The sequence below is a fragment of the Aythya fuligula genome, chromosome 17 (assembly GCF_009819795.1).
Source record: "Aythya fuligula isolate bAytFul2 chromosome 17, bAytFul2.pri, whole genome shotgun sequence".
NCBI classification, from domain to species: domain Eukaryota; kingdom Metazoa; phylum Chordata; class Aves; order Anseriformes; family Anatidae; genus Aythya; species Aythya fuligula.
In genome coordinates, this window is record NC_045575.1 from 11,415,355 (window position 1) to 11,436,447 (window position 21,093).

The 21,093-nt window shown below is 41.3% G+C and overlaps 1 protein-coding gene across 4 annotated transcripts in view; it reads right to left on the bottom strand.

The window, feature by feature from the left end:
• GOLGA3 (golgin A3) overlaps window positions 1-14,073 on the bottom strand; it is a 28,816-nt gene extending 14,743 nt beyond the window's left edge. Inside the window, exons 1-11 of one of the 4 annotated variants that reach the window (XM_032198719.1) lie at window positions 14,017-14,073; window positions 11,498-11,848; window positions 7,915-8,196; window positions 6,927-7,039; window positions 5,716-6,401; window positions 4,637-4,748; window positions 3,807-4,113; window positions 3,006-3,208; window positions 1,967-2,104; window positions 897-1,058; window positions 243-611 (exon numbers count right to left, since the gene is read on the bottom strand). In XM_032198719.1, the coding sequence (XP_032054610.1) occupies window positions 243-611; window positions 897-1,058; window positions 1,967-2,104; window positions 3,006-3,208; window positions 3,807-4,113; window positions 4,637-4,748; window positions 5,716-6,401; window positions 6,927-7,039; window positions 7,915-8,196; window positions 11,498-11,630 (2,505 nt within the window). In that variant the 5' untranslated portion in view covers window positions 11,631-11,848; window positions 14,017-14,073. Of the gene's footprint in view, window positions 1-242; window positions 612-896; window positions 1,059-1,966; window positions 2,105-3,005; window positions 3,209-3,806; window positions 4,114-4,636; window positions 4,749-5,715; window positions 6,402-6,926; window positions 7,040-7,914; window positions 8,197-11,497; window positions 11,849-13,580; window positions 13,693-14,016 lie in introns of those variants that run through there. The other 3 variants (XM_032198720.1, XM_032198717.1, XM_032198718.1) reach the window with 3 other exon arrangements.
• Between the last annotated feature and the right edge of the window lie 7,020 nt (window positions 14,074-21,093).

Genomic DNA, 21,093 nt, shown 5'->3' on the forward strand with positions numbered 1-21,093 from the left:
TCAGAAATAATCTCACACTTTATAATGAACTCAACCCTCGGGAGTAAACAAAGGTCCCTTATCCTGCCAGTAACATTTTAGCGTGTCATTAATCTACATATGTGGTAAGCAGATCGCACCAGTTCACATATACATGATCAAATCATGTACAAATCTGTCATGTAACTGGCAATGTCACGTGCCTGTGGCAATACTTGCCTGGAGCAGCTATTTTTAGTAAAATATTTTCAGGGATTTCTTACCTGGCTTGACTTTATTGCAATTTCTTGCCTCAGTTGTTCCAACACTTCTGATGCTACTTCTGTATCTTCTTCAAGGCGTTTTGTTCCTTCATCAAGTTGCTCTTGGTTTGCTTTTGCTGTCTGCAGTGCTACTTCCAAGACAATCTTCTCATTTTGCAAATACTGTATCATGTCATCTTTAGAAGTAGCATCACTCTGGAACTCTTCTAATCTGGCCTTCAGTTCATCGTACTGTGTTTGCAGGTCATCCAGGGACTGCTCTTTGGTGTGCAATGTCTCTTGGGTCATGGTGAATTGCTTCATTAGATCTAGGTGTTCTTGCTGTAAAGATTCAAGCTGCAAATCTCTCTGATGCAAAGTCAGCTTGACCTGAGAAAATGTGTTTTAAGATTAAATTTGTAAGATTAAATTTATACAAAATGAATGAAATTTCAAAAACAAAAACTAAAAACACAGTTACAGAGATGATTTAAAAAAAAAAGTGGGGGGCCTTTTCACCTGGGACAGAGTGACTTTGATATGGACTTCATTTTTGCAGCAATCTTTCAGACTGTTTTTAAAAAGTTTAGAGCTCAGTATTTATTTACTACTGCCTTTTCAGCCAATTAACTATTTCCTTTACAACCTTTGGTAATTTGCCTAAAAACAGTCTACCTGATCCAACTCTTGCTCCAATGTTGCTGCAGAATCAGCCATTTTCTGAAGCTGTTCTTTCTCATCCTCAAACTCCTCTAGTTTTCTCTGCAAATCTTCTTCCACCATGGTTTTAGCCTCCTGGATCTGCATGAAGGCAGCTTCTTGATCTAACATGTCAGCCTGTGCAGAAAAAGCAAGTAGTTAACATCTACAGTTTCAGTTGGAAGGGGCTGGTGGATGTGTGTATGTGTTGGGGAATAAAAAAGAAAATAAAAGGATAAGTTATCAAGAACATTTCTAGAAGAAAGTAACAAGCAAATATAATTTTGATGTCTGCCTTACACACCTGTATATCTTTACCGAAGTCACTCACTCATATACTTAAGACACCTTAGAATAAGTTGAGTGTCTTGTATACTTGTGACAATCTGAGTTCCTTATATAGCACCATGTCCTTTCTAAATGGACGAAACAGGGTATAAATAAGACAAATATTTAAAGTATTAAAATTAAGCCGCTTAGAAAATTCTGAAACAAAAATAAATTCCTTGGATACTGTAGTAACTCCATGAAATAGAAAATCCTGTCATTTACACAACTGCTATTGGAAGCAGTGGAGATGGGTTCTAAACGCTTTGAAAGTGAATGCGCTGAACTTCAATAGATTTTACTCATCTTTTCTTTCTTAAGTACAGGAAGGATAAACCTGAGCAATTTCACACATTTAAGAAGAATTTTATTAACTTTATCTTCCAAGTAAGTTTTCTCTTGGAAAAGTTCACGAATGGGCAAAGCAGAATATTTACATCCACTTTTAAAACTCAATTAAAAGCAAATATCAGCTCTGAAAATGCAGGCGTCACCTTGGAATGGGAAACATGGCCTTTCTCCCTCTTGCTGTTTGTAGTTTCATACAAATTTATTTGTTCTGAAACATTTCTGTTTTTATAAAGCATCATTTTAACCAATTCATAAGAATTTCATACTGCTTTGATGGTAAATACTTGAGTTTTCAAATACTATGCTTGCAAAAACTAAATATGCAACTTAAACAGAACATAATTAATGAAGATCACCTACAACCTCACCTCAATATTCTGCAGCTGTGCTGCAATACGTTCCTTTTCTTTAATTGATCTGTGCTGGGTTTCAGTCAACTGCTGAGACAATGCCACATTCTCTAGTTTGAGATGTTCCAACACACCTGCTTGGGTCATTTGCCCAGCCTGGACGTGGGAAAAAAAAAAAATCACTGATTAATACCAACAGCTCAAATTGGTGAGTTCTAGGAAGAAAAAAAAAAAAAAAAAACAACAACAAAAAAACTGAACCTATCTGTGCCTAATCTCAACTACTACTTACATTGCACTATAGGTGTTCATTCACATAAGACAAGTGATTAAATTTATGCCTCAGTATCAACATGAGCTAACACCTTACAACAAAAAACAGAACAACTCCCCCCAGCCTGCTCTCCACCTGAAGTATAAAGACATTGTGTGTGAACTCTGACAATGGAGCCATTCTCAATGTCCTTTGGTGTTGTGGTTTAACCTGGCAGGCAGCTAAGCACTCAGTGGGATTGGGGAGAGACTTGGCAAAAAAGAAGTAAAAGCTTATGAATTGAAATAAAGGTAGTTTAATAGCACAGAAAAGAAAAATAATGATGATAATAATACGTACAAAACAAGTGATGCACAATGCAATCGCTTACCACTCACTGACCGATGCCCAGCCTGTCCCTGAGCAGTGGTCGCCCCCCCCATACTCTGGCCAGCCACCCCATATAACTGTTGAGCATGGCATCGCATGGTATTGTGGACAACCATCCCTTTTGACAGTTTGGATCAGCTGTCCTAGTTCTGTCCCCTCCCAGCTTCTTGTGCACCCCCCAGCCTCCTCACTGTCAGGGTGGCATCAGAAGCTTAAAAGTCCTTGATGTAGTTTAAGAAATGCTCAGCAACAATTAAAACATGATTGTTATCAACATTGTTCTCATCCTAAATCCAAAACACATCACCATACCAGCTACCAGGAGGAAAAATAACTATCCCAGCCGAAACTAGGACATCTGGATAAAATTAAAAGAACAGATTGTCAGTCCTATGTGCAAACAAATCATAATACCTGTATATTAGCCATCTCACTCTGCAGCCTGACACGAGCCTCCTGAGCGAGTACCAGCTGCTGCTGGTACCACTGTCGCACATTTTGGAGTGATGTGATTTCTGTTTCTGATGCCTTTAGCTTATTGGTCAGCGTGGTCCGTTCCAACTGTACTTTATGAAGTTGATTTTGTAAGGAAGCCAACTGTTGTCGCAGATCATGAACTAAAAAAAGGAAAAGAAAGAATCTGGACTATTATACTCCATCGCTCAATTTTTACGCACACATTTTCAAGGCTTATTGCTGTATTTGTAGCTTATTTATTTGAACAAAAATATATGCACCTAATTACATAAAGATTGGCTGCTCCTGCAAAAGCAAAAAATGAAAATTCTGGAATCCAAAGAATTAGGCTCATAAACAGAACGAAATTAAAATAAATGAGTAGTTTCTTCAAGCATTCAAAGCTCCTCAGAGGCTGAAAATATGAATTAAAAAATAAAATCAGAAAGCAGGTATCCTGACATTGAGATTCATCATTACAGACCAGTATTTGTGCAGTTTTCTAAAAAACGTTAGTTCACCATCAAACAGTTATTAGATTACATATTTATGCCTCCTCCCACAAGCTGGCTGTGTCTTGCAAATTGTGGCACTTGTGACACAACATAGAAAACAAACACCTTAAAATTTAGCTATTTAGTATGTTATTAATAAAATGCAAATTAAAATTATTTCTTGCTCTTGGACTTCAGAATTATGTTGAATTAAAATGATTTATGGAATAATAAAATTTAAAGATCAAAATTTACATCAACCCACCTGTGCTGTCTCTGGTGAGAACACTTTTTTGCATATCTTCAACCTTCAGCATGAGTCTTTGGTACTGCTCCTCTGCTAACTGCAAATCATTATTTGAAGAAGCCAAACTAGCATTCTTTGCTTCCAAGGTGTTTTGCAGGTCAGCCATTGCTCTTTCCAGATCCCAGCAAGATTGCTTTAATGTGGCCACTTCTGAGCTCAGCGATTCCTGCTTCTGTTGGCTGTTTTGGCTGTGCTCCATCTGTGCCTGAAGCTTCATGTTCAAAGCTGCAAGTTGGGCTTGTAGCTCAGTCTTCTCTTTGAGAGCCTGAATGTGTCCCAGAAATTAAATACAAAAGAGAAAATACATTAATGGCTGATTAGAGATAACAGCAAAATGGCTTTGCTAAGGCAAAGACCACTTACTTCAAATAATGTTTTTTTGAAGTGACACCTCGCATAGTAAAAAGTTCAAATATTCAAAAGAAAACACAGAGGAAAGCACAGACAAGAGGTATAGTGTCTTCATCAAAAATCCTGACATGGTTATTGGCTTATAAGATGTGTTTCCACACTAAGTAAGAATGCTTTGCGTTACCTATGTTATACCATCAGTCAATACAAAGAGAAAACACAAACATCATTACCTTAACTCTGGATTCATCATCTCTAAAGCTGTTGTCTTTTTTTCTAGACCTTTGAAGGCTTTAAAGACTATCTTCATAAGAGCACTTGTAATGTATCTAATTCAACAATGTTTTTACAAAACACATTCCCATAAGAGGAGGAAGCTCTTGAAAATTAATTAACATATTAATATAATTTGCTAAATACAGAAATTCATTTTGTACCTGATTAGCTTCTACTGAAAGTGCCTCTAGCTGCCCTTCAAGTCTCATCTTCTCCTTTAGCACCTGCAGCATTTCATCATGAGTTCCTGCGATAGAGCTTTCCATAGATACACTGGAGACAGAGAAACCACACACAGATAAGAGTTAGAGAGTACAACACTCACCTAGTTGAAGAAAAGGGAGTCTGAAATTAAGAGGTACTCAGACTCCTTAAGATAATATGCTTCTCATCTAAACTAGAAATTAGGATACGGTTTCTCATTTTATGATGTATCCAAAGCACAGCGAAACAACCTTCATTACCATCCAAAGAGAAAGACATTAGATTCACACTGAAGTTGTGTGTGTTAGCTTTCTATATTTGCAGCAACTAGAATTTATTGTGGTACCCATATATTTGTTATGTTTACAAAAGCGCAGTGGTTGACTTCAGTGTGTTCTGTAGCTGCATATCCCTTTATAAGCAGACAAATGGACATAAATGTGAAAAACAAAACCTCCACAAATGTTGTCCACAACACCTGCTTTAATGCAGAAGTTCCTGAGAAACAGCAACAGCTAGTGCAAAAGAAAAAACAGGTATTCGGCTAAGGGAAAAGTTTAATACCTATTACAAACACACAAGCTTGTGAGACTACAGTTAAAGGACTGAAGAGGTTAAGAGTGTATAGGACAGGACTCTTAGCATTTCATGACTTGAGGTCTGAAAGATACATAGATCAGGTAAACAACCATAGTAAAAATCACCATTTGAGACAGTTATATCAACACTTTCAGGCTTTAAAGACTAATGCCACAAAAGTGATTCAGTGAGTAAATGGAGCACAGATAGACGCAATTGCTAGGAGACCATTTAAAACATTCTATCAGTGTCAAAACTATTTTTCTCTAAAGATATATTAAGTAGGTACTCTGTGAAGTGACCTTTCAGTTTCTTTTAGAATCCATAAGTTAAAAGCTGATTCGATCATGGCGAACACAAACTGGATCCAATGCTAGTAAAAGATAAGAGTAACAGACTGCCTATCCCAAAAGAGCACAACACCGCAATCATCTCACTGCCCACCAATCTCTCTTACCTGCTAGAAAGACTGTCTCTCCGGCTCCGTACTTCTCCATTAAAATCTTGCTCTTGGGCTTGGTGCTCCACTGCTGCAGCCTGCAGCACTTCACTGATGGAAGGAAATTGCCCCATGGCATCAGGATGTATCTTCTGACCATTTATTGTATATGGAATGCTCTGTTTGCCTTCTGCATTCTGTAAACTGTTAAACACCACTTTTCCTGACACGCTGCTGTAGGTAGAGCTGTCGCTTTCATTTCCATCCATCCTCATTCCCACTTCACTTCCATCAATCTCTGAAATGTTATCTCCTGCCAAGGAGGAATTCTCTATTCGATCATCTGTGTCAGAGGGTAGACTAATCTCAGAAACAACTGATGTTGGACCACTTCTGCTTTGCTTCAGCATCCCACCAGGTAAGTCAGTAGCCAGAAGACTCCCGGTAGCATTTCTAGAGTCTGAATCTTCACTTCTGTAGTCAGCCAAGGACCGGATCTTACTGGACTTTGAAGATTTTGAACTTCTTCTCTCTTTTGAGGATGCTGGAAGTCCCAAGCTGCCCAGTTTGGGTCCCCTGGGGACACTGGTCCGCAAAAAGGAATATTCTTTTGTCATTGCTACAGTGCTAGCTCTTGGCAAGATTTCTGGATTTAACATCAACTCAGGATCTAGCGTGCTGGAGGGCCGGTTTTTGGATGTAGACTGATTGGATGAAAAGAAAACAAAAGAAAGTAAATTCCAGAATGTTACATTTGAACTAGCATCAAGGATTTGTTTTGTTGTAGAACTTAATACGTAAGTATTAATATAAAAGCTTTAAACTTTAAGTTTCTGTATCATTTCATGAATGAGGTAAACTACATGTATGGCAACAATCAAGACTAAATATAGACAGGTTGAAAGCAATTAAGGTAGAGTCTAAAAACTGAAAGATATAGGAAAAAATGGAAATTAAATAATTCAGATTTGGAATAATTTTTCTTAAATTTAAGATTGCCTACATTTTTGTTTTGTTTTTGTTTTTTCCTATTTCGGGTAGCAAAAAATAGCATTACCAATGCAATAACGGAGAAACAATATAGAGAACCAATTCCAGAAGAAAGAGATTTTTTTTTTCCACATCTGAAAAATCTGAGTATTTGAAGCACAGCAAACAGAATTTAAAGCATAGACTGTATAAGTTCCCATCAATAACTGAATCTAGAACATCTGTTGGGTGGTACTCACTCTTTCTTGATGTCTCTTCACTCTATATTGTTTGAGCTGCTCTTCTAGCCGTCTTCTTGCTTGAAGTCTTATTTGTTCTTCATTCTCCAATGGGAGTGAAGACTCTACTGAGCCTGTAAGTGAAAGGTGCCTTTACAGTCAGAAAGAAACCTCCAACACATGCAAATCTGATGCAAAAGGAAAAAGCCCCTTCTACCATCAGCAACATGCTTCATGCTTAAGCAAAGAACGCAAGGAAAGCCCATTGCATGCACCTCAGAATACCCTTCTCTAATGTATCTTTGTGTAAGCATTAATAATGACTGCGTATTTCAGCTTTCCCGTTTGCAAATACTGTCGCTCTTCTGAGTATATATGAAAAGAGAAAGATCTTACAGCAAGAACAAGACTATTACTATCTCATCTGTTCTGCACTTGTAGTAGTACTGAAATTAAAAAACTGAGACAGACCTACACAGTCTATTCATTCCTTAAAGGCCTGAGAAAGGCTATTCATTAGATAAATTTTCTACTTTGTTAAATCACGTTAAGTCTTTCTAATAGTAATGCTTTTAAAAAACATTATTGAAGATGCCTGGAGCATTAGACACCTTGCTATAAAGGCTTTGCCCTTCTACTCCCATGTTTATTACTTATCTTAAAATCACCTGGTTGTGCTGTGTTTTTGTTATTTTTTTATTATTATTTTTTTTTAAGTTGTCACCTATTATTTCTAGTAATAAAGAAGGAAGATGAGAATCGCTTCAGTCCCAGAAAACAAATTCCCGTCCAGTGTGAGAATGATTTTTAGATGTTAAGGCACGTGCTTTAGTTGCAGCAGAGAGTGGTTTACTGAAAGAAAATGAATTTTAGTTCAAAGTAAAAGCTTACTGCCAAAATGACACTTAGTCCAAGCTGAAATGATATTACAGATTTTACAGTCAGGCTCAGAGAAAAAAGCTTTATGCAGCAATAGAAAGCAGGGGCGCTATCATAAACAGATGCTTACACAATTCTGTTTCTTGCATGGGAAGACTTAGTTTGAGAGACTGCAAAGCTTCTTTTCTAAGAACTATGCCCTCAGCACTAGTTCCCTGAGACTTCCTTAGGCTGTCATGGAAACCAGTCACACCTGGGGATGACTCTTGACCCTGAGGACTGCTGGTGGGATCAAAAGATATAGGAGAGTCGGGGAAGAGTGACTCTGGCCCATTCTGGCAGGCATCCGCTTTGATGTTTATCTTCAGACTTTCCTCTTCATTTGGCACTTCACTGACGCTAACACCAGTAGCTGAAAGAGAAAGTTTCACTGAGATACTCCGTTTATCTTTACACTGCCACATAAAAACAACACCAACACTATTGCCTTTAGACTGTAAGAATATAGATTGCTAATGACAATAAAACAATTTTATAAAGTATGTTTCTTCTGGTCTTTTAAAATGAAGAAACACCTTTAATTTACTTTAATATAGTGCCTTCAGACAGGATCTCAAAAGCGGCCATGAATTATTTTCAAAATGTCATGTGGGTTTCTAAATCGTGTTAGATTTAGAAGCATTGTACACCAAATATAAATAATGTAATCTGTGTCACACTGAGCAGCAACCTACTACAAATAAGACGTGGCAACTGCAGGCCTCTGCTGAGTGATTCAGCTCTTTGGTATGCTTCTGGGTACTGGTGAGAAAGCACCCACCAGCCCAACTCCCAGCATGGGCCAAGCAGAGTTTCTGAATTTTATACAGAGTTTAAAAATTTTCCAAGAAGATGGCTCCAATCATAAGTACTGCAGAAAAACTTACGTGAATTAAAAGAATAAATCTAGCAATTATAAGGCAATTCAAGAACCACTTTAATACCAATCTTATCTTGACATATCTGTGTGTTTTTTTTTTCCTCTTTTCCATCATCAAACATGCATCTGCAATAACAGCTCAACACTTCATAGGTTTGTATTTTGGATTTCTCACACATGTTCACTTCACTTGGTTGGGTACTACTGATGTTTATGAAAGTGCTGTTGCAACAAAACTATATATCTAACATTAAATGCATTATTTTAAATCTCAGTAAAACAACTCAAACAAGCAGGGAACTGGAATAGCCACTCTCATTCTGTTCACATACCATATACCACTGTAGTAACTGGAACTCAGCAGGATATATAGAAGATTATTTTTTTTTCCCCATAAAGACATATGAAAACATTTAGCATTTTTAATCGAAGTATTTGCAAGCAGAAAAATCAAGTTTCCTCTTTCTATTTTCTCTCCCCACAGCTACAGACTTGAAAAAGCACTTTCTTGAATTTTTATTTTTATTTTTTTTAAATGATGTCAGGAAGACACAGAACTGAGAAACAATAAATTAGTAAGAAGATCCTCTCAAAATGTGTTTCTAAGATACATATGCACAAATATTCTGTATCCAGGAAGTTGATTACAGAGATTAAAGAAAGCTTTATTGATTTTGATATCGGTCCTTTACCACATTGCTAGTAAACTTTATAAACTTTATATATGACCCATAAACATATTATGGGTCACTACAGCCCTCTGAAAACAAAACAATTCAAAAATAAAGCTATTCATCTACGTGGTGAACATGTAAGCATACCTCTTTAATTAAATAAGCCATATGGGAAAAAGCCAGAGGTAAGAAAGTAGGACTTTTTCCACTGCTACCCATTTGTTCCCACCTCTGTGGTACATCCTCCCTTGAGCCAGCACAGATGTTTGTAGGGTGAATCAGCACAGAGGAAACTGAATGAGAAAACAATGTGGATAAAAAAATAAATATCTAAAACTCTCAGCTGTAAGTGGCCTGAACATATCAGTTCACTGAATTTTGAATTCAAACACTTTCAAGTTGTGTTTTTTTTAATCACACAGAGAACATTTGAAGGCCATTTTACCCTGAATCAGTTCTCTGATTTAGCTCACCATGATAGAAGGGATGGGTACAACAAGGACACAAAGGAAGAAAGAAAATGGGATTGCTTTTTTAATGACCTACCAATGTAAGTCAGATGAAGACATTCTAAAACTGCAGCTTAGATTGTCAAAGGAAAATTTAAAAGAGAGGTGAGTGTTATGAATAGTACAAGCAAACAAAAATAATGACACCTTACACAATGAGAAATATTGTTTCTGCTCATCTTTCAGAAACTGCAGCTATTACTGCATCAAGTTTATACCTTTTTTCTATTTTTTATCTTCACATCCATGAGTGGTATCCATATATAAAAGAGATACTGGAGCAAAATTCTAGAAGAATGGTTTCCTGGCAACTTCCTGAGGCCATGAGACACTCAGAATCTAAGTGATGCCTTGAACTAAAGTTAGTGTCAAAACAGCTGTGGTCAGAACAGTGGGGGAGGAGATGCAATTAGACTGAAAATACTAGAGACACGCACTACCTATTTATAAGCCACAAATCAATTGTTTGCACAATGCTCAAGACGGGAGAAGGCAGGAAAGTATGATCTCCAACTTCATAAAAGATGAGTGAATCATCACACAGTTACGCTGAGATTGTGATAAAGGGCAGCATGACAAACACAAAGTCTTAGGACTCCACTTTCCTGCCCACTACAAGATGGCAAATCTGCGACACCAGGGGAGGGCGGAACACTAACAACATCACGTGATGAACTCCGTATCAACAGAAAGGTTTCCCTTACATAAAGGCCCTGTATACTTTTGTGCATCTACACAGCCACAGCATATAGACCCCCTCCACCCACCTATCACCACACCCTCATATATCAACTTTTCCCTAGACATCTGTAGTGGAAACGTAGAAACTTCAATTCAATACAATAGAAATATCTTCACCATGACAGTAGTTAAGTAATGGCATGAGTAGAGAGGCTGTTGAACTCCCCCAGTGGAGATTTTCAAAATTCAGCAGGACAAGAGCCTAAGCAACCTGATCTAACTTAAAAGCTAGATCTGTTCTATGCACGAGATTGGACTAGATGACCCACAGAGGTGCCTTCCAACCTGAAGTTTTCCATGACTTGGTAATCTACCCACATTGGTGTGTGCATTCTTAAGTTTCTTTTAAGCAGCTGCATTATTTTCTTACAGAGCTTGTCTACATTATTTTGAGACAATTTGGGTGAGATAATTTGGGGAATACATGCCAGCATCTCTCTTCCATTATGGAAATTTGGAGAGACTTTTTGAGTACATTTTATTTTTTGCCTAATGGAATTAACCAAAAGAAAATCTTATGCCAGAATAAAAAATTCCATTGCTGAGCATACTCTACAACAATTGTTTCAGAACCGTTAGTTCTAAAGAACTTTACACATACATTCTTGGAAACGTTTTCAGAAGACAGAATAATACATGAAAAACACATGCTCACTTGACGGCTAAGAGTAGTTAAATGAACACTTTGAATTTGTTTTGAAATAATAAGTTTTAAAATAGAAAAGTTTCCTCATACATAGAAAGTTTGATGAAGGCTACGGCTCTGCATAATACTGTACAATAAATTCCTGACCTCAAAGACAAAGCCCCTAAGCATCACCCAAACAAGAGAATCGCAAGTTGTTGAGAAGTTCACATGAAATAACTTACTGTTCATTTCATCTCCTGTAACGGGCAAATCTGACTTGGCTTTACAATCCAGGAGTTCTTCAGAGGTGTGAGGCACCCCATTGCTGCTTCTGTCATCCAACAGAACGTCCTGCTGGACAGATGAGGAGTCCATGGTAAAAACAATCCAGATGCAGGGAAGTGTTTCTTTTAAGTTTCCTGCCAAGTGAACTACCAAGTCCGGTTTCTCTCCATTAGCAACATCAGCACCGAGATGTTAGGCAGGCGCAGTTTTCTGAGCTTTTCAGCTGTTGGTGTGCAGCAGTCGATAATTCCAGGAGATCATGAAAACGGCTTGCAGCCAAAGTTGTAATCAGCAAGGAACTGCATTCTCTATAAACAAATGTATTTCATTTACAAACATTCCTTAGGGCTTTGAAAATACCAGTTAAAAAGCAAGCAGTACTCACAGATTATTCACCAGCCCACCAACCTCAATACACAGAACCAGGATAACAACAGAGACAATAACAAAGTATCCAGAGCTTGTGAATAGGAAGTGACCTATTTAACAGCTTTTTTATTGTCACTATTTATTTTTTTTTAAGTTGCATTAATACACCAGTGTAACAATGCAACAACATCGTATTCAGCAAAATACCTCATTTAAGATCACTGTCCCTTTTAATGGAAATGTTTCCTGAGTCTCTGCTTTAATAAACTGGACAGTATTCAGAATAGCATTCTGCTCTGTAAATCACAGCCTGGACTTTCATACCACATATTTCATCTGAAGGACCTAATGCTATTTAAGTTGCAATTACTTTGGTTAGAATGCAGGAGGGAATTCAGGCTTTTTATTTATTTAACTGACATCATACTGTTTACTTGCCTGCAGAGCAACCAGTACTTATCACTGCACAGAGCCCGAGCTACTAATTACAGCATGCACTGGCAGTGAGAACAAGGCCCAGGCTGCAGCCCAGTGCTGGCCTTCTCCTACAGTGAGTCAAGAGGAAGATTTCCAAACAGTTTTTATAGCATTTGCAAATCATTCACTAGGCATTCAGATTGTGCCTGTAGTTATCAACCTTGTCAATTGCTACAATTTGATAGAAGCTGTTGTAAATAGTCACTTCAGCTGTCTGAATTTCGTTCAAATAGATACTGACAACTGAATTCAGATTATGAGACGTTACAGATTCCTGTTTATTAGAGAAAAACCAGAAATCCCCAGTTAAAACTTGGGGCCAAAGGGGAGGATTTCAGGTCAGAGATATTTTAGCTGCATTTTTACATAGACATTTTGAGCAACATTCCTTCCATACCTCCAGAGAGCCCTGGTGTACCTGCTACTGTACCAAGCCACCCAGGTGCACTGCTCATCACCAGGACATCACAGAAGGTACCAGAAGTTCAGGTACACAGGACTAGATCAGTGCCCCTGCCTCCTGGCCCATACAGGCGAGGCTGGAAGGTGCCAGACACCTGAGGCACGGTTCTGAAACTGAAAGCCCCACCGAGCAGAAAGATGAAAACCTCCACTGGAATTTGGCTTTAAAAGCGTTTCTGTGTCAGAAAGCTTATAATGGGCCGTCTGAAGGAACAGCTGTCACATGGCAGACAGACAGCACACCGAGTGACAAAGAGGAATCACAGACAAAAGGCAAGGACGACTCAGAGGCTGCTCACACCTCTGCAAATCCAGAGGACGTTCCAGGGTTTGTAACCCGCCAAGAACAGCGCCTTTCCTTGCCACAACAGCGCTCACTGTCAGAGGGCATTTAACAGCACCTCGTTACCAGCAGGGTCTCCTGTGTGACCCCTCCCCATTACAAGGGGAACGCATTCCGGCCTCAAAGCCCCTCGCACCCCCACCGCCACGCACACCCCGCGGCAGCCCAGCCGTGCCCTCAGAGGTCCGCAGCGGCACCGCCCCAGCCCTGCCGGCCGCTCGGAAGGGCAGCGGGGCCCGGCTGGAGGCAGGCAGGGCCGGGCACCCCGGGCCCTACAGCCGCGGAGCCGGGCCCCGGCGGCTCCCCGCTCCCCTCAGGCCCGGAGCCGCCCCTCCCGCCCTCCCCACCCCCGCGGCGGGCACCGCGCCTCAGCCGCCCCCTTCTCCCACCTCCCGGCCGAGCCCCCCGCAGACCTGGGGCCGCCCAGCCCGGCTCTGCCCGGGACGTGGCGCTGCCTCCGCCGGGAAGGGGAGGAGGGCGCGGCGGTGCAACGGGCTTCTCCCTCCCTCCCCGCCGCCCTGCCCGCCCGGCGCCCGCCGCCGCCTCACAGCCCCCACGGGCGCGGTGCCCGCCCCGCCGCCGCCTCCCTCCCTCGCTCAGCCGGGCCCCTCGGCGGGGAGCCGCGGCCGCCGGGGGCAGCCGGGCGGGCGGCCGATGCCGGCGGGGCGGCTGGCAAGGAGGCGGCTTTTCCTGACGGACCCTTCCGGCAGCGGAGGGAGGGGCAGAGGCTGCCTCAGCCGGGCCGGGCCGGGCCGGGCCGGGCCTCCCCTCAGAGCCGGGGCAGGGCCAGCCCGCGGCGGGGGGAAGGTGTCCCCGGTGCCTCACCTGCTTCACGCTCGGAAATTAAATGCGTGCCGGGGAGCGGCGCGCCCCTTGCAGCCTCTCTCGTCCCTCCCCGCCGCGCTTGCTTCCCAGGCGCCGCGGCCTGGAGAGGTTTCGAAACGCCTCGGTCGGTGCCCGGGGGGAGCTGCCTCGGTTTGGGAGCCTCGGGAGGTTTTGTGCCCGAGGACGAGGCACCGGAGGTGTCCCCGGGCTCGCCGCCGAGCCTTTGAACGCGGTGGGAACCGGCAGGGTGCCGCCGGCAGGTGGCCCCGAGCCTCTGCTGCCAGCCAGCCTCTGTCACTGCCCGCCCCGGGCACAAGGTGCTGGTGCTTGGTCGGTGCTCAGCGCCTGGGTTTCGCTTTTTTTTTCACCTTTTTTTTTTTTGTTTGTTTGTTTTTAATATATATATTTTTTCCCAGTCTTTACATTTTTTCACGTGTACAGAATTTGAAGAAAACAACCGCCCCAAACCTACACTGCTATGGGCAATTGCTTTGCCTTTTGCATCCTTCAGCGGCCGGTCTCCTCTGCATGCTGCTTTGCTGGGACATGTTTCATTTACCTCACTAAAATTAGTTTGCTCATTCCATTGATCTTGAAGGAAGGGGTGACTAATTTCCACCAATTTCAACCCATTTCCTACTATGATATTAGCAGAAGCACCTTTGCCCCCAATCCTTCAATGTGCTCATATTTAACTTCACATGCTAGGCATCCTGATCTCTCCTGTCTCATTCAAGTTCCTGCAGAAGCATTAGCATTTACTGGGTTAGAGTCTGGGGAGTTCAATAAAATGTCCTGCTTATGTTGTGTTTGCAGCATTCCTGATGAGCCTTACCTCATAAATCAATCCTTCAAGGCTTAAGGATCTTTCTGATACTGGGCATCCCAGAAATCCGGTTGATACCAAGAACTGTCACATCACAGTGGTATTTCACACAACTCTTTCCTTCTGCACTTGGGTTTGTGGGCTTTACTTTTCAACTTTTTTTTTTTTTTTTTTTTTTCCATTGATAAAAGTAGCTTATGTCTTTATATTGAGGTTGGTGGAGAGTTTATTGGTTGGGTGGATTTTACTCCTGGCATTTCTAGAGCCTCTGTATGGACTAAAATGTCAATAAATGTGGCTGGAAAAGCAAACATCTCTCTAAAAGTTCCCATCATTGCCCCTTTTCTCTGAACCTTTTAATTTTCATAATGAAAATGCCTTCCAACATCATATTATCCCCCTAAATATAATTGCTGTGTAAACATACTTAGTCAGCTTTTCCAGATATGATAATCCTCTTTGCTTTTATTAACCTGCCCAAATTATCCTAAATATGAACAAGAACACACTGAGCTGTTTCTCTAGGAAGATGAGAGGCTGTCTGACTTGTAGAAGTCAGGAAGATAGTTAAATCAACACTATCAGCGAGTCTAAATTGTTTAAAGAACTCAGTTACAAACCTGTTAGCCAGGCTCCTGACACATTGCTAATGGCAGTAACTGGGTGTTTTCCTGTAAACATTATGCAGAGGTAGCCCCCAAGGCAAGATTTGGAAGAGAACATTACTTCACGAATGAATTCAGGAAGAGGGTTATTTGCAAGTAGAAAAGCAGGTAAGCATGGATCCAAGTGATGCTGGCAAGTGAGATGGCCAAACAGACAGATTAGATGAGCATGATCAAGAAGGGCTGTGTAACATGCATATCAGCATAATTTTCTTAGAGAATTTATTGTATGAAATGAATGAATGAATTTACTGAATGTGCCTTTTGCTGTTCACTAATTCACAGTCTCAGTAAAGGAGCTACACAAATATCACAAAATATACACAATATAAGCAAATGTATATCATAGAATCACAGAATCATCTAGGTTGGAAGAGACCTCCAAGACCATCTAGCCCAACCTCTGACCTAACACTAAAAAGTCCTCCACTAAACCATATCACTAAGCTCTAAATCTAAATGTCTTTTAAAGACCTTCAGGGATGGTGACTCCACCACTTCCCTGGACAGCCCATTCTAATGCCTGACAATCCTTACAGTAAAGAAGTTCTTCCTAATATTCAACGTAAACCTCCCCTGGCACAACTTGAGCCCATTCCCCCTTGTCCTGTCACCAGGCACATGGAAGAATAGACCAATCCTCACCTCGCTGCAGCCTCCTTTAAGGTACCTGTAGAGAGCGATAAAGTCACCCCTGAGTGCCTAGATTGTCAGTATATTTGGATATACTCTCTTTATATTTTTTCTAACAGCAGCTATTCTGCCTTCACCAAGTACGCTTCCACATAAGATGCCAAGGACAGTGTGGTGAAGAAGACTAGAATGTCTAATCCTCATTCAATCTTTTGCTGTCTGTATTGTAAGAATATAAAAAGCAGGACTTTTGCCTCCCGCACAGAACTCAAATTAAGAATTAATGAGACACTAATGTAGTTTTTCAGTTTGAATATTTGTCTACATTTGCTTCTTTATTTTCATGCCATCTAAGACAATATATTGCTTGGGCAAATCTCCAAAGTATCTCTAATTTTACTTAGTAGTCTGCTACATGGCACCAAGCCCCCAGTTACAAAAATAACCACTAGTTCAGAGGCTGCCACCCAAGAACGACAAAAAGCTGCAACAGGCTTAAACAGGCTGCCTGAAGGAGAAAAGGGATTCTTCACGCTGAGAGATACCTATCATCAATAAGTTTTAACACGACAATGAGGTGTCATGGTAGTTGCTTAAAACGTTGGGAAAATCATCAGGCACTAACATGAGGCCTTGAAGTGCAGAGATTCCTGTAAACTTGCAGGAGACGTGTTTGTGTGCACTGCAGTCTCTGTCTCCAGCAGAGAAAGAGCCAATGGCATTTCCCAAAGTCTACAGAAATTCCTCTCTCCGAGCGCTCTTCTGTTCTCCAGACACAGAACTCAGAAGGTAGCGCACTGGTCCTTTAACCGCAGCCAGCGCAGCATTCCTCTGCCCTGCAGCACGGCTGCCTGCAAAGCTGTCCTGCCGCCTTCTCTCCAAGCAAGCTCTTTCAGACCTTAATAGGAATTGTCTTATTTGGGAACCTACAGGGCCTTGCCCCTAAATGGGGAAGGCTGATTTATTCATCTTTGCTCTGACAAAAAATAAAAAATAAAAAGAAAGAAAGAAAATGTGTTTAATGCCAAATTAAAGAAATGAGCTAATGATTAATAGGTAAAGACAGAGTGTTTGCAGAGTTACCTATCCATCAGGGTATTTTAGTAGCTCATTGCAATAACCTCTGTTGAAAACATATTTCCTCACACTGTCCCCCTGCCCTTTCTGATGCCTTAAGGGACTGGTCAAGCAAAGACCAGCAGTTCTGTTAAATTCAGAGTCTAGCCACAAAGAGCTGCAGAATTTCACCCTATTTGTCTTACTGTAGAGAATGTAAACATTCTTGAGGAAAGGCTGCAGCTTCTAAAATATGAGCTCTGTGTGTGTGGATGTGTCAGAACAGCACTAACTGAAGAGGTGGGAGAGAAAGGCTCCATACTCTGCAGGAGCAGTGGGTGGCACTCTCTGCACAGCACAAAACCCGTGTGTGGAGCTTTCCAGTTCCAGTTATTATAGCTACAAACATGTTTTTTCTAAATAATTCCTTAGCAGAGATCTTGTTCTCTAACCACTGACAGCACTACGTTCCAATTCCCTCTGCTTATTGCATACTTTTCTGCTTACATCTTTCTATTATTTGGTGTCACTCAGTCTGCAAAAACTTCATTAAAAAAGAAACCTGTGCTAACCACATATAAATAGCTCCATTACTGGCAGACTGCAATCAGGCTAAGGCGTCCAGCTCTTCTCTCCCAGCCACTCACAAAAAAAAATGATTTTGTATTAAACACATTCTAGGGAACTAGCACTCAGGTCTTGAGAAATGGGCTTTATTAAAGACTGCCTTAATATTTTATTTTTAGTTTTTATGTACTTATATGTTTTATTTATATACGTGAAATGTTTATACAGCATCCTGCCCCAACAATTTTCATAATGTCTGTTTTAGAAGGGATAAGTATTTAAAATGTTACTTTCCTGACTCATTTCTATAAACAGGGGAGACGCTCACATGTAACGGTGGTGTGTCTGATTTAACAACAGAACTCAGAAGGGATTTAATCAACCTCTACTCTACATAAAAGAAGCCTGGGAAAGTATAAAAAGCAGTGTTGTATAACAGAAGGTTTGCAGATGAGAATTCTTGCGTACAGAAAATAAACTAAGATTTAAGGCCTTGTTACTGAGAGTGTCTTGCCAATGCCCTCCTCCTGTTTAAAGCTGGATTCAGTTTGGTCACACCAGCTGTTTTGAAAAACAGAAACTGCTAAGAGCTGCATTAATTTCTGTGGGACATTCCACTATAGTGTCCCTGGGTGAGCAAGGTTAGTTTTGGTATCAGGATGCCTTACATACTTAAGGAAATGGATTCAGAAAGGTCTCTTTCCATGTATCAGAGTGTGGTGTGTGTGTAGGAATAGGATGGAAATTACTGGTTTTTAGTGGTTTTAAGCTTAGCTTTCCCACAATAAATTATTTTTGCTGTCAGCCTGCAAACAGTAAGTTGTTTTTTTTTTTTTTTTTTTTGTTTGGTTGTTTTTTTTTTCTCTCCTGCAAATGACTTTCCCAGCCTGCAGCTACTTGTTAAGAAAGTGTTGCCATCACATGTAGAAATCCTAAGTACTAACTTCAATAACTTCATAAATGTCACTGTTCACTGCAATGTAGTGCTTGCTTCAGCAGCCCAGGAGCCCCCAGAATGCCACAGTACAGTGCATGGGCTAGTCCTTGGAAGCACTCACTAAAAGAGCATGGAAGCCTTGCATTTTTCAACAGGTGGCTCAATGCAGGGAGCAGGACACTTAATTTCCTAAAAATGTCTCAACGAGTGTGGGAGAAACCTAATCTTGCCTGTTGGAGGATGTACAGAGTTGCACCTGCATCTCTTCTTCCACAGCCCAGTGGGAATGAGTACAGCTCACATCCAGGGAACTATCTGCTCTGCCTGCATGCTTCACCTCATGGCTGATACCTTCAGCAGGTAATTAGACATCTTTTGGTCCTATTCTTGTGTACTGCCTGGTGTGGAAAGTTGTCCATGCCCATGCAGAGTCCCACTGCCTGCTTACAGAGGGAGCTGACAGATATAGAACATAATCTTCACAAAAGCTGTGGTTTGAAAGGGTCACCAATCTGAGCTGAAAATACTTTTAAGCAGACTGCTATATGTTTGGTCCTGAATTCTGGGTGTTAAGTCATTGCTAAGCCATAGTGATGGAGTGTTGTGCAGGCAGGTCTTGCTAGCAAAGGGATGCCGAGATAAGAGAGCACAGACATACTAACAGAAACTCCTAGGCCAAGAACAGAGTAAACACAAACACAAGAAATCAGCATACACTTGTGTCTGTGCTACACTTCAAGGTCTACGGCTTGGAACAGCAGCATAGCCCACACAGCAGCCTATTTGCCTCAGAAGGATTACGGGTGCCTGCACTCAGATGACCCCTGGAAAAGAATCCAAATAACAGGGATGTAAGATCCTTAAAAAGAGAGCTGCATTGCTAGACTTGAACATGTTCCCTTTCTTTCATTTAGGTATTTTCTATATTATTTTTCCAGTCCTGTCCAAATGACAAAATAAATCACTTTTTGAATACCCTTTTCTGCCAGCTAGTCCTTGACTTATGTCCTCAACAACTGTGCATTAACAGAAGGAAACAGCAGATGGAATCTCTGTATTTGCTTCTGTCACACTGAGCCTCATGTGGAAAAAAAAAGTAGATTTCTTGTTTCAGGGATTTTTGAAAGCTTAACATGCATTTATGGTGACATTGCCCTGAGATTTAACTGTGAGTGTTAAGAAAAGCAATGCGCCACAGTGCTGTGCTACAGAGATCAGACTGCCCTTCAGGCAGAAGTGTTCTGCTTGAAAAAATCCCTTTGCTCTCCATACCCCCCTCTCCTGCCAGAGATGCCAGGTGTCCTGGGCTCTGTGTTTATTCAGAATAGACATAATGTAGATACATCTGCTTTTTCAGTTGACAGGTAACTCAAAGAAATATCACATAGGAGAAGCAAAATGTAAATCTGAACATGAGCAATCACAGTAAACGACTGACAAGGTCATAGCCCGAGAACACCATTTACACAAAATTTGCCCTGAAAAGAAAACAGTGAAATAAGAATTGACCACAGAAAGAATTATTTGCATCTTCTGCCTTCAGTGCAAGGAGAATAAACAACCCAATTTAGCTACCATGATATTGCTTATGTGCCCTTCCACTGAAGGGGTATATCTGCCCTAGCAAATACAGCATGGTCCAAGAGGGCAGTGAGCAGACAGAACAGTCAGAGTCCTGTCCTCGATTCCTTATGAGCCTTGGGCTAATCATGTCATTATTTTCTCCAGGTGTCCCCAGTTTGTACGATAAGTGATAGCAGGCAGCTTCAGCTCAGAGGCACTGCAAGGATTATGTGGGTATCTATTTCACCTCTTTGGAAGTTGAGCATTATTTTTACAGAAAGGGTGTCAAACCTGTGGCGAGTAGCCCAGGATTCCAGATGAGCTCAGTGTCGGCCTCAGTCAGTGTGAGACTGCTGCCTCAGTGCCTGCGCACAGCCTCTCACGCTTTCACTAAAAAGTATAAATTCAAGACATTACTTCCAATTTACACGATGAAGAGAACAATACGGAAAGTCAAATACAAAGTACATCCATGTATTTATGACAAAAATCCTTTGGTTTTCTCAGGTGTCAGCCCTCCAATTTCATGCTCACTACATGCACCTGCTTGGACCCCAACAGAAGGTGTTATCCAGGGATTTTCCACTGATGACACTGTCCTCTGAAAGCCGTGTGAGTCCCTGCCTGTTGGGAAGGAGGAATTCAGGACTTGCCATGACAGTGTCCTTTGTCCAATAGGGCCAGCATGGGAATTTTCTGGGGAAGGCATGACAAACCCTGCCACGACCTGGGCTGGCAGCGTCCCCCAGGCAGCTGGAGCCTCTGAGGGCTCCATGAGCTGCTTACTGGGGAGTGTCTGTGTCACCGAGCCACAAAAAAGCAGCTCCAAG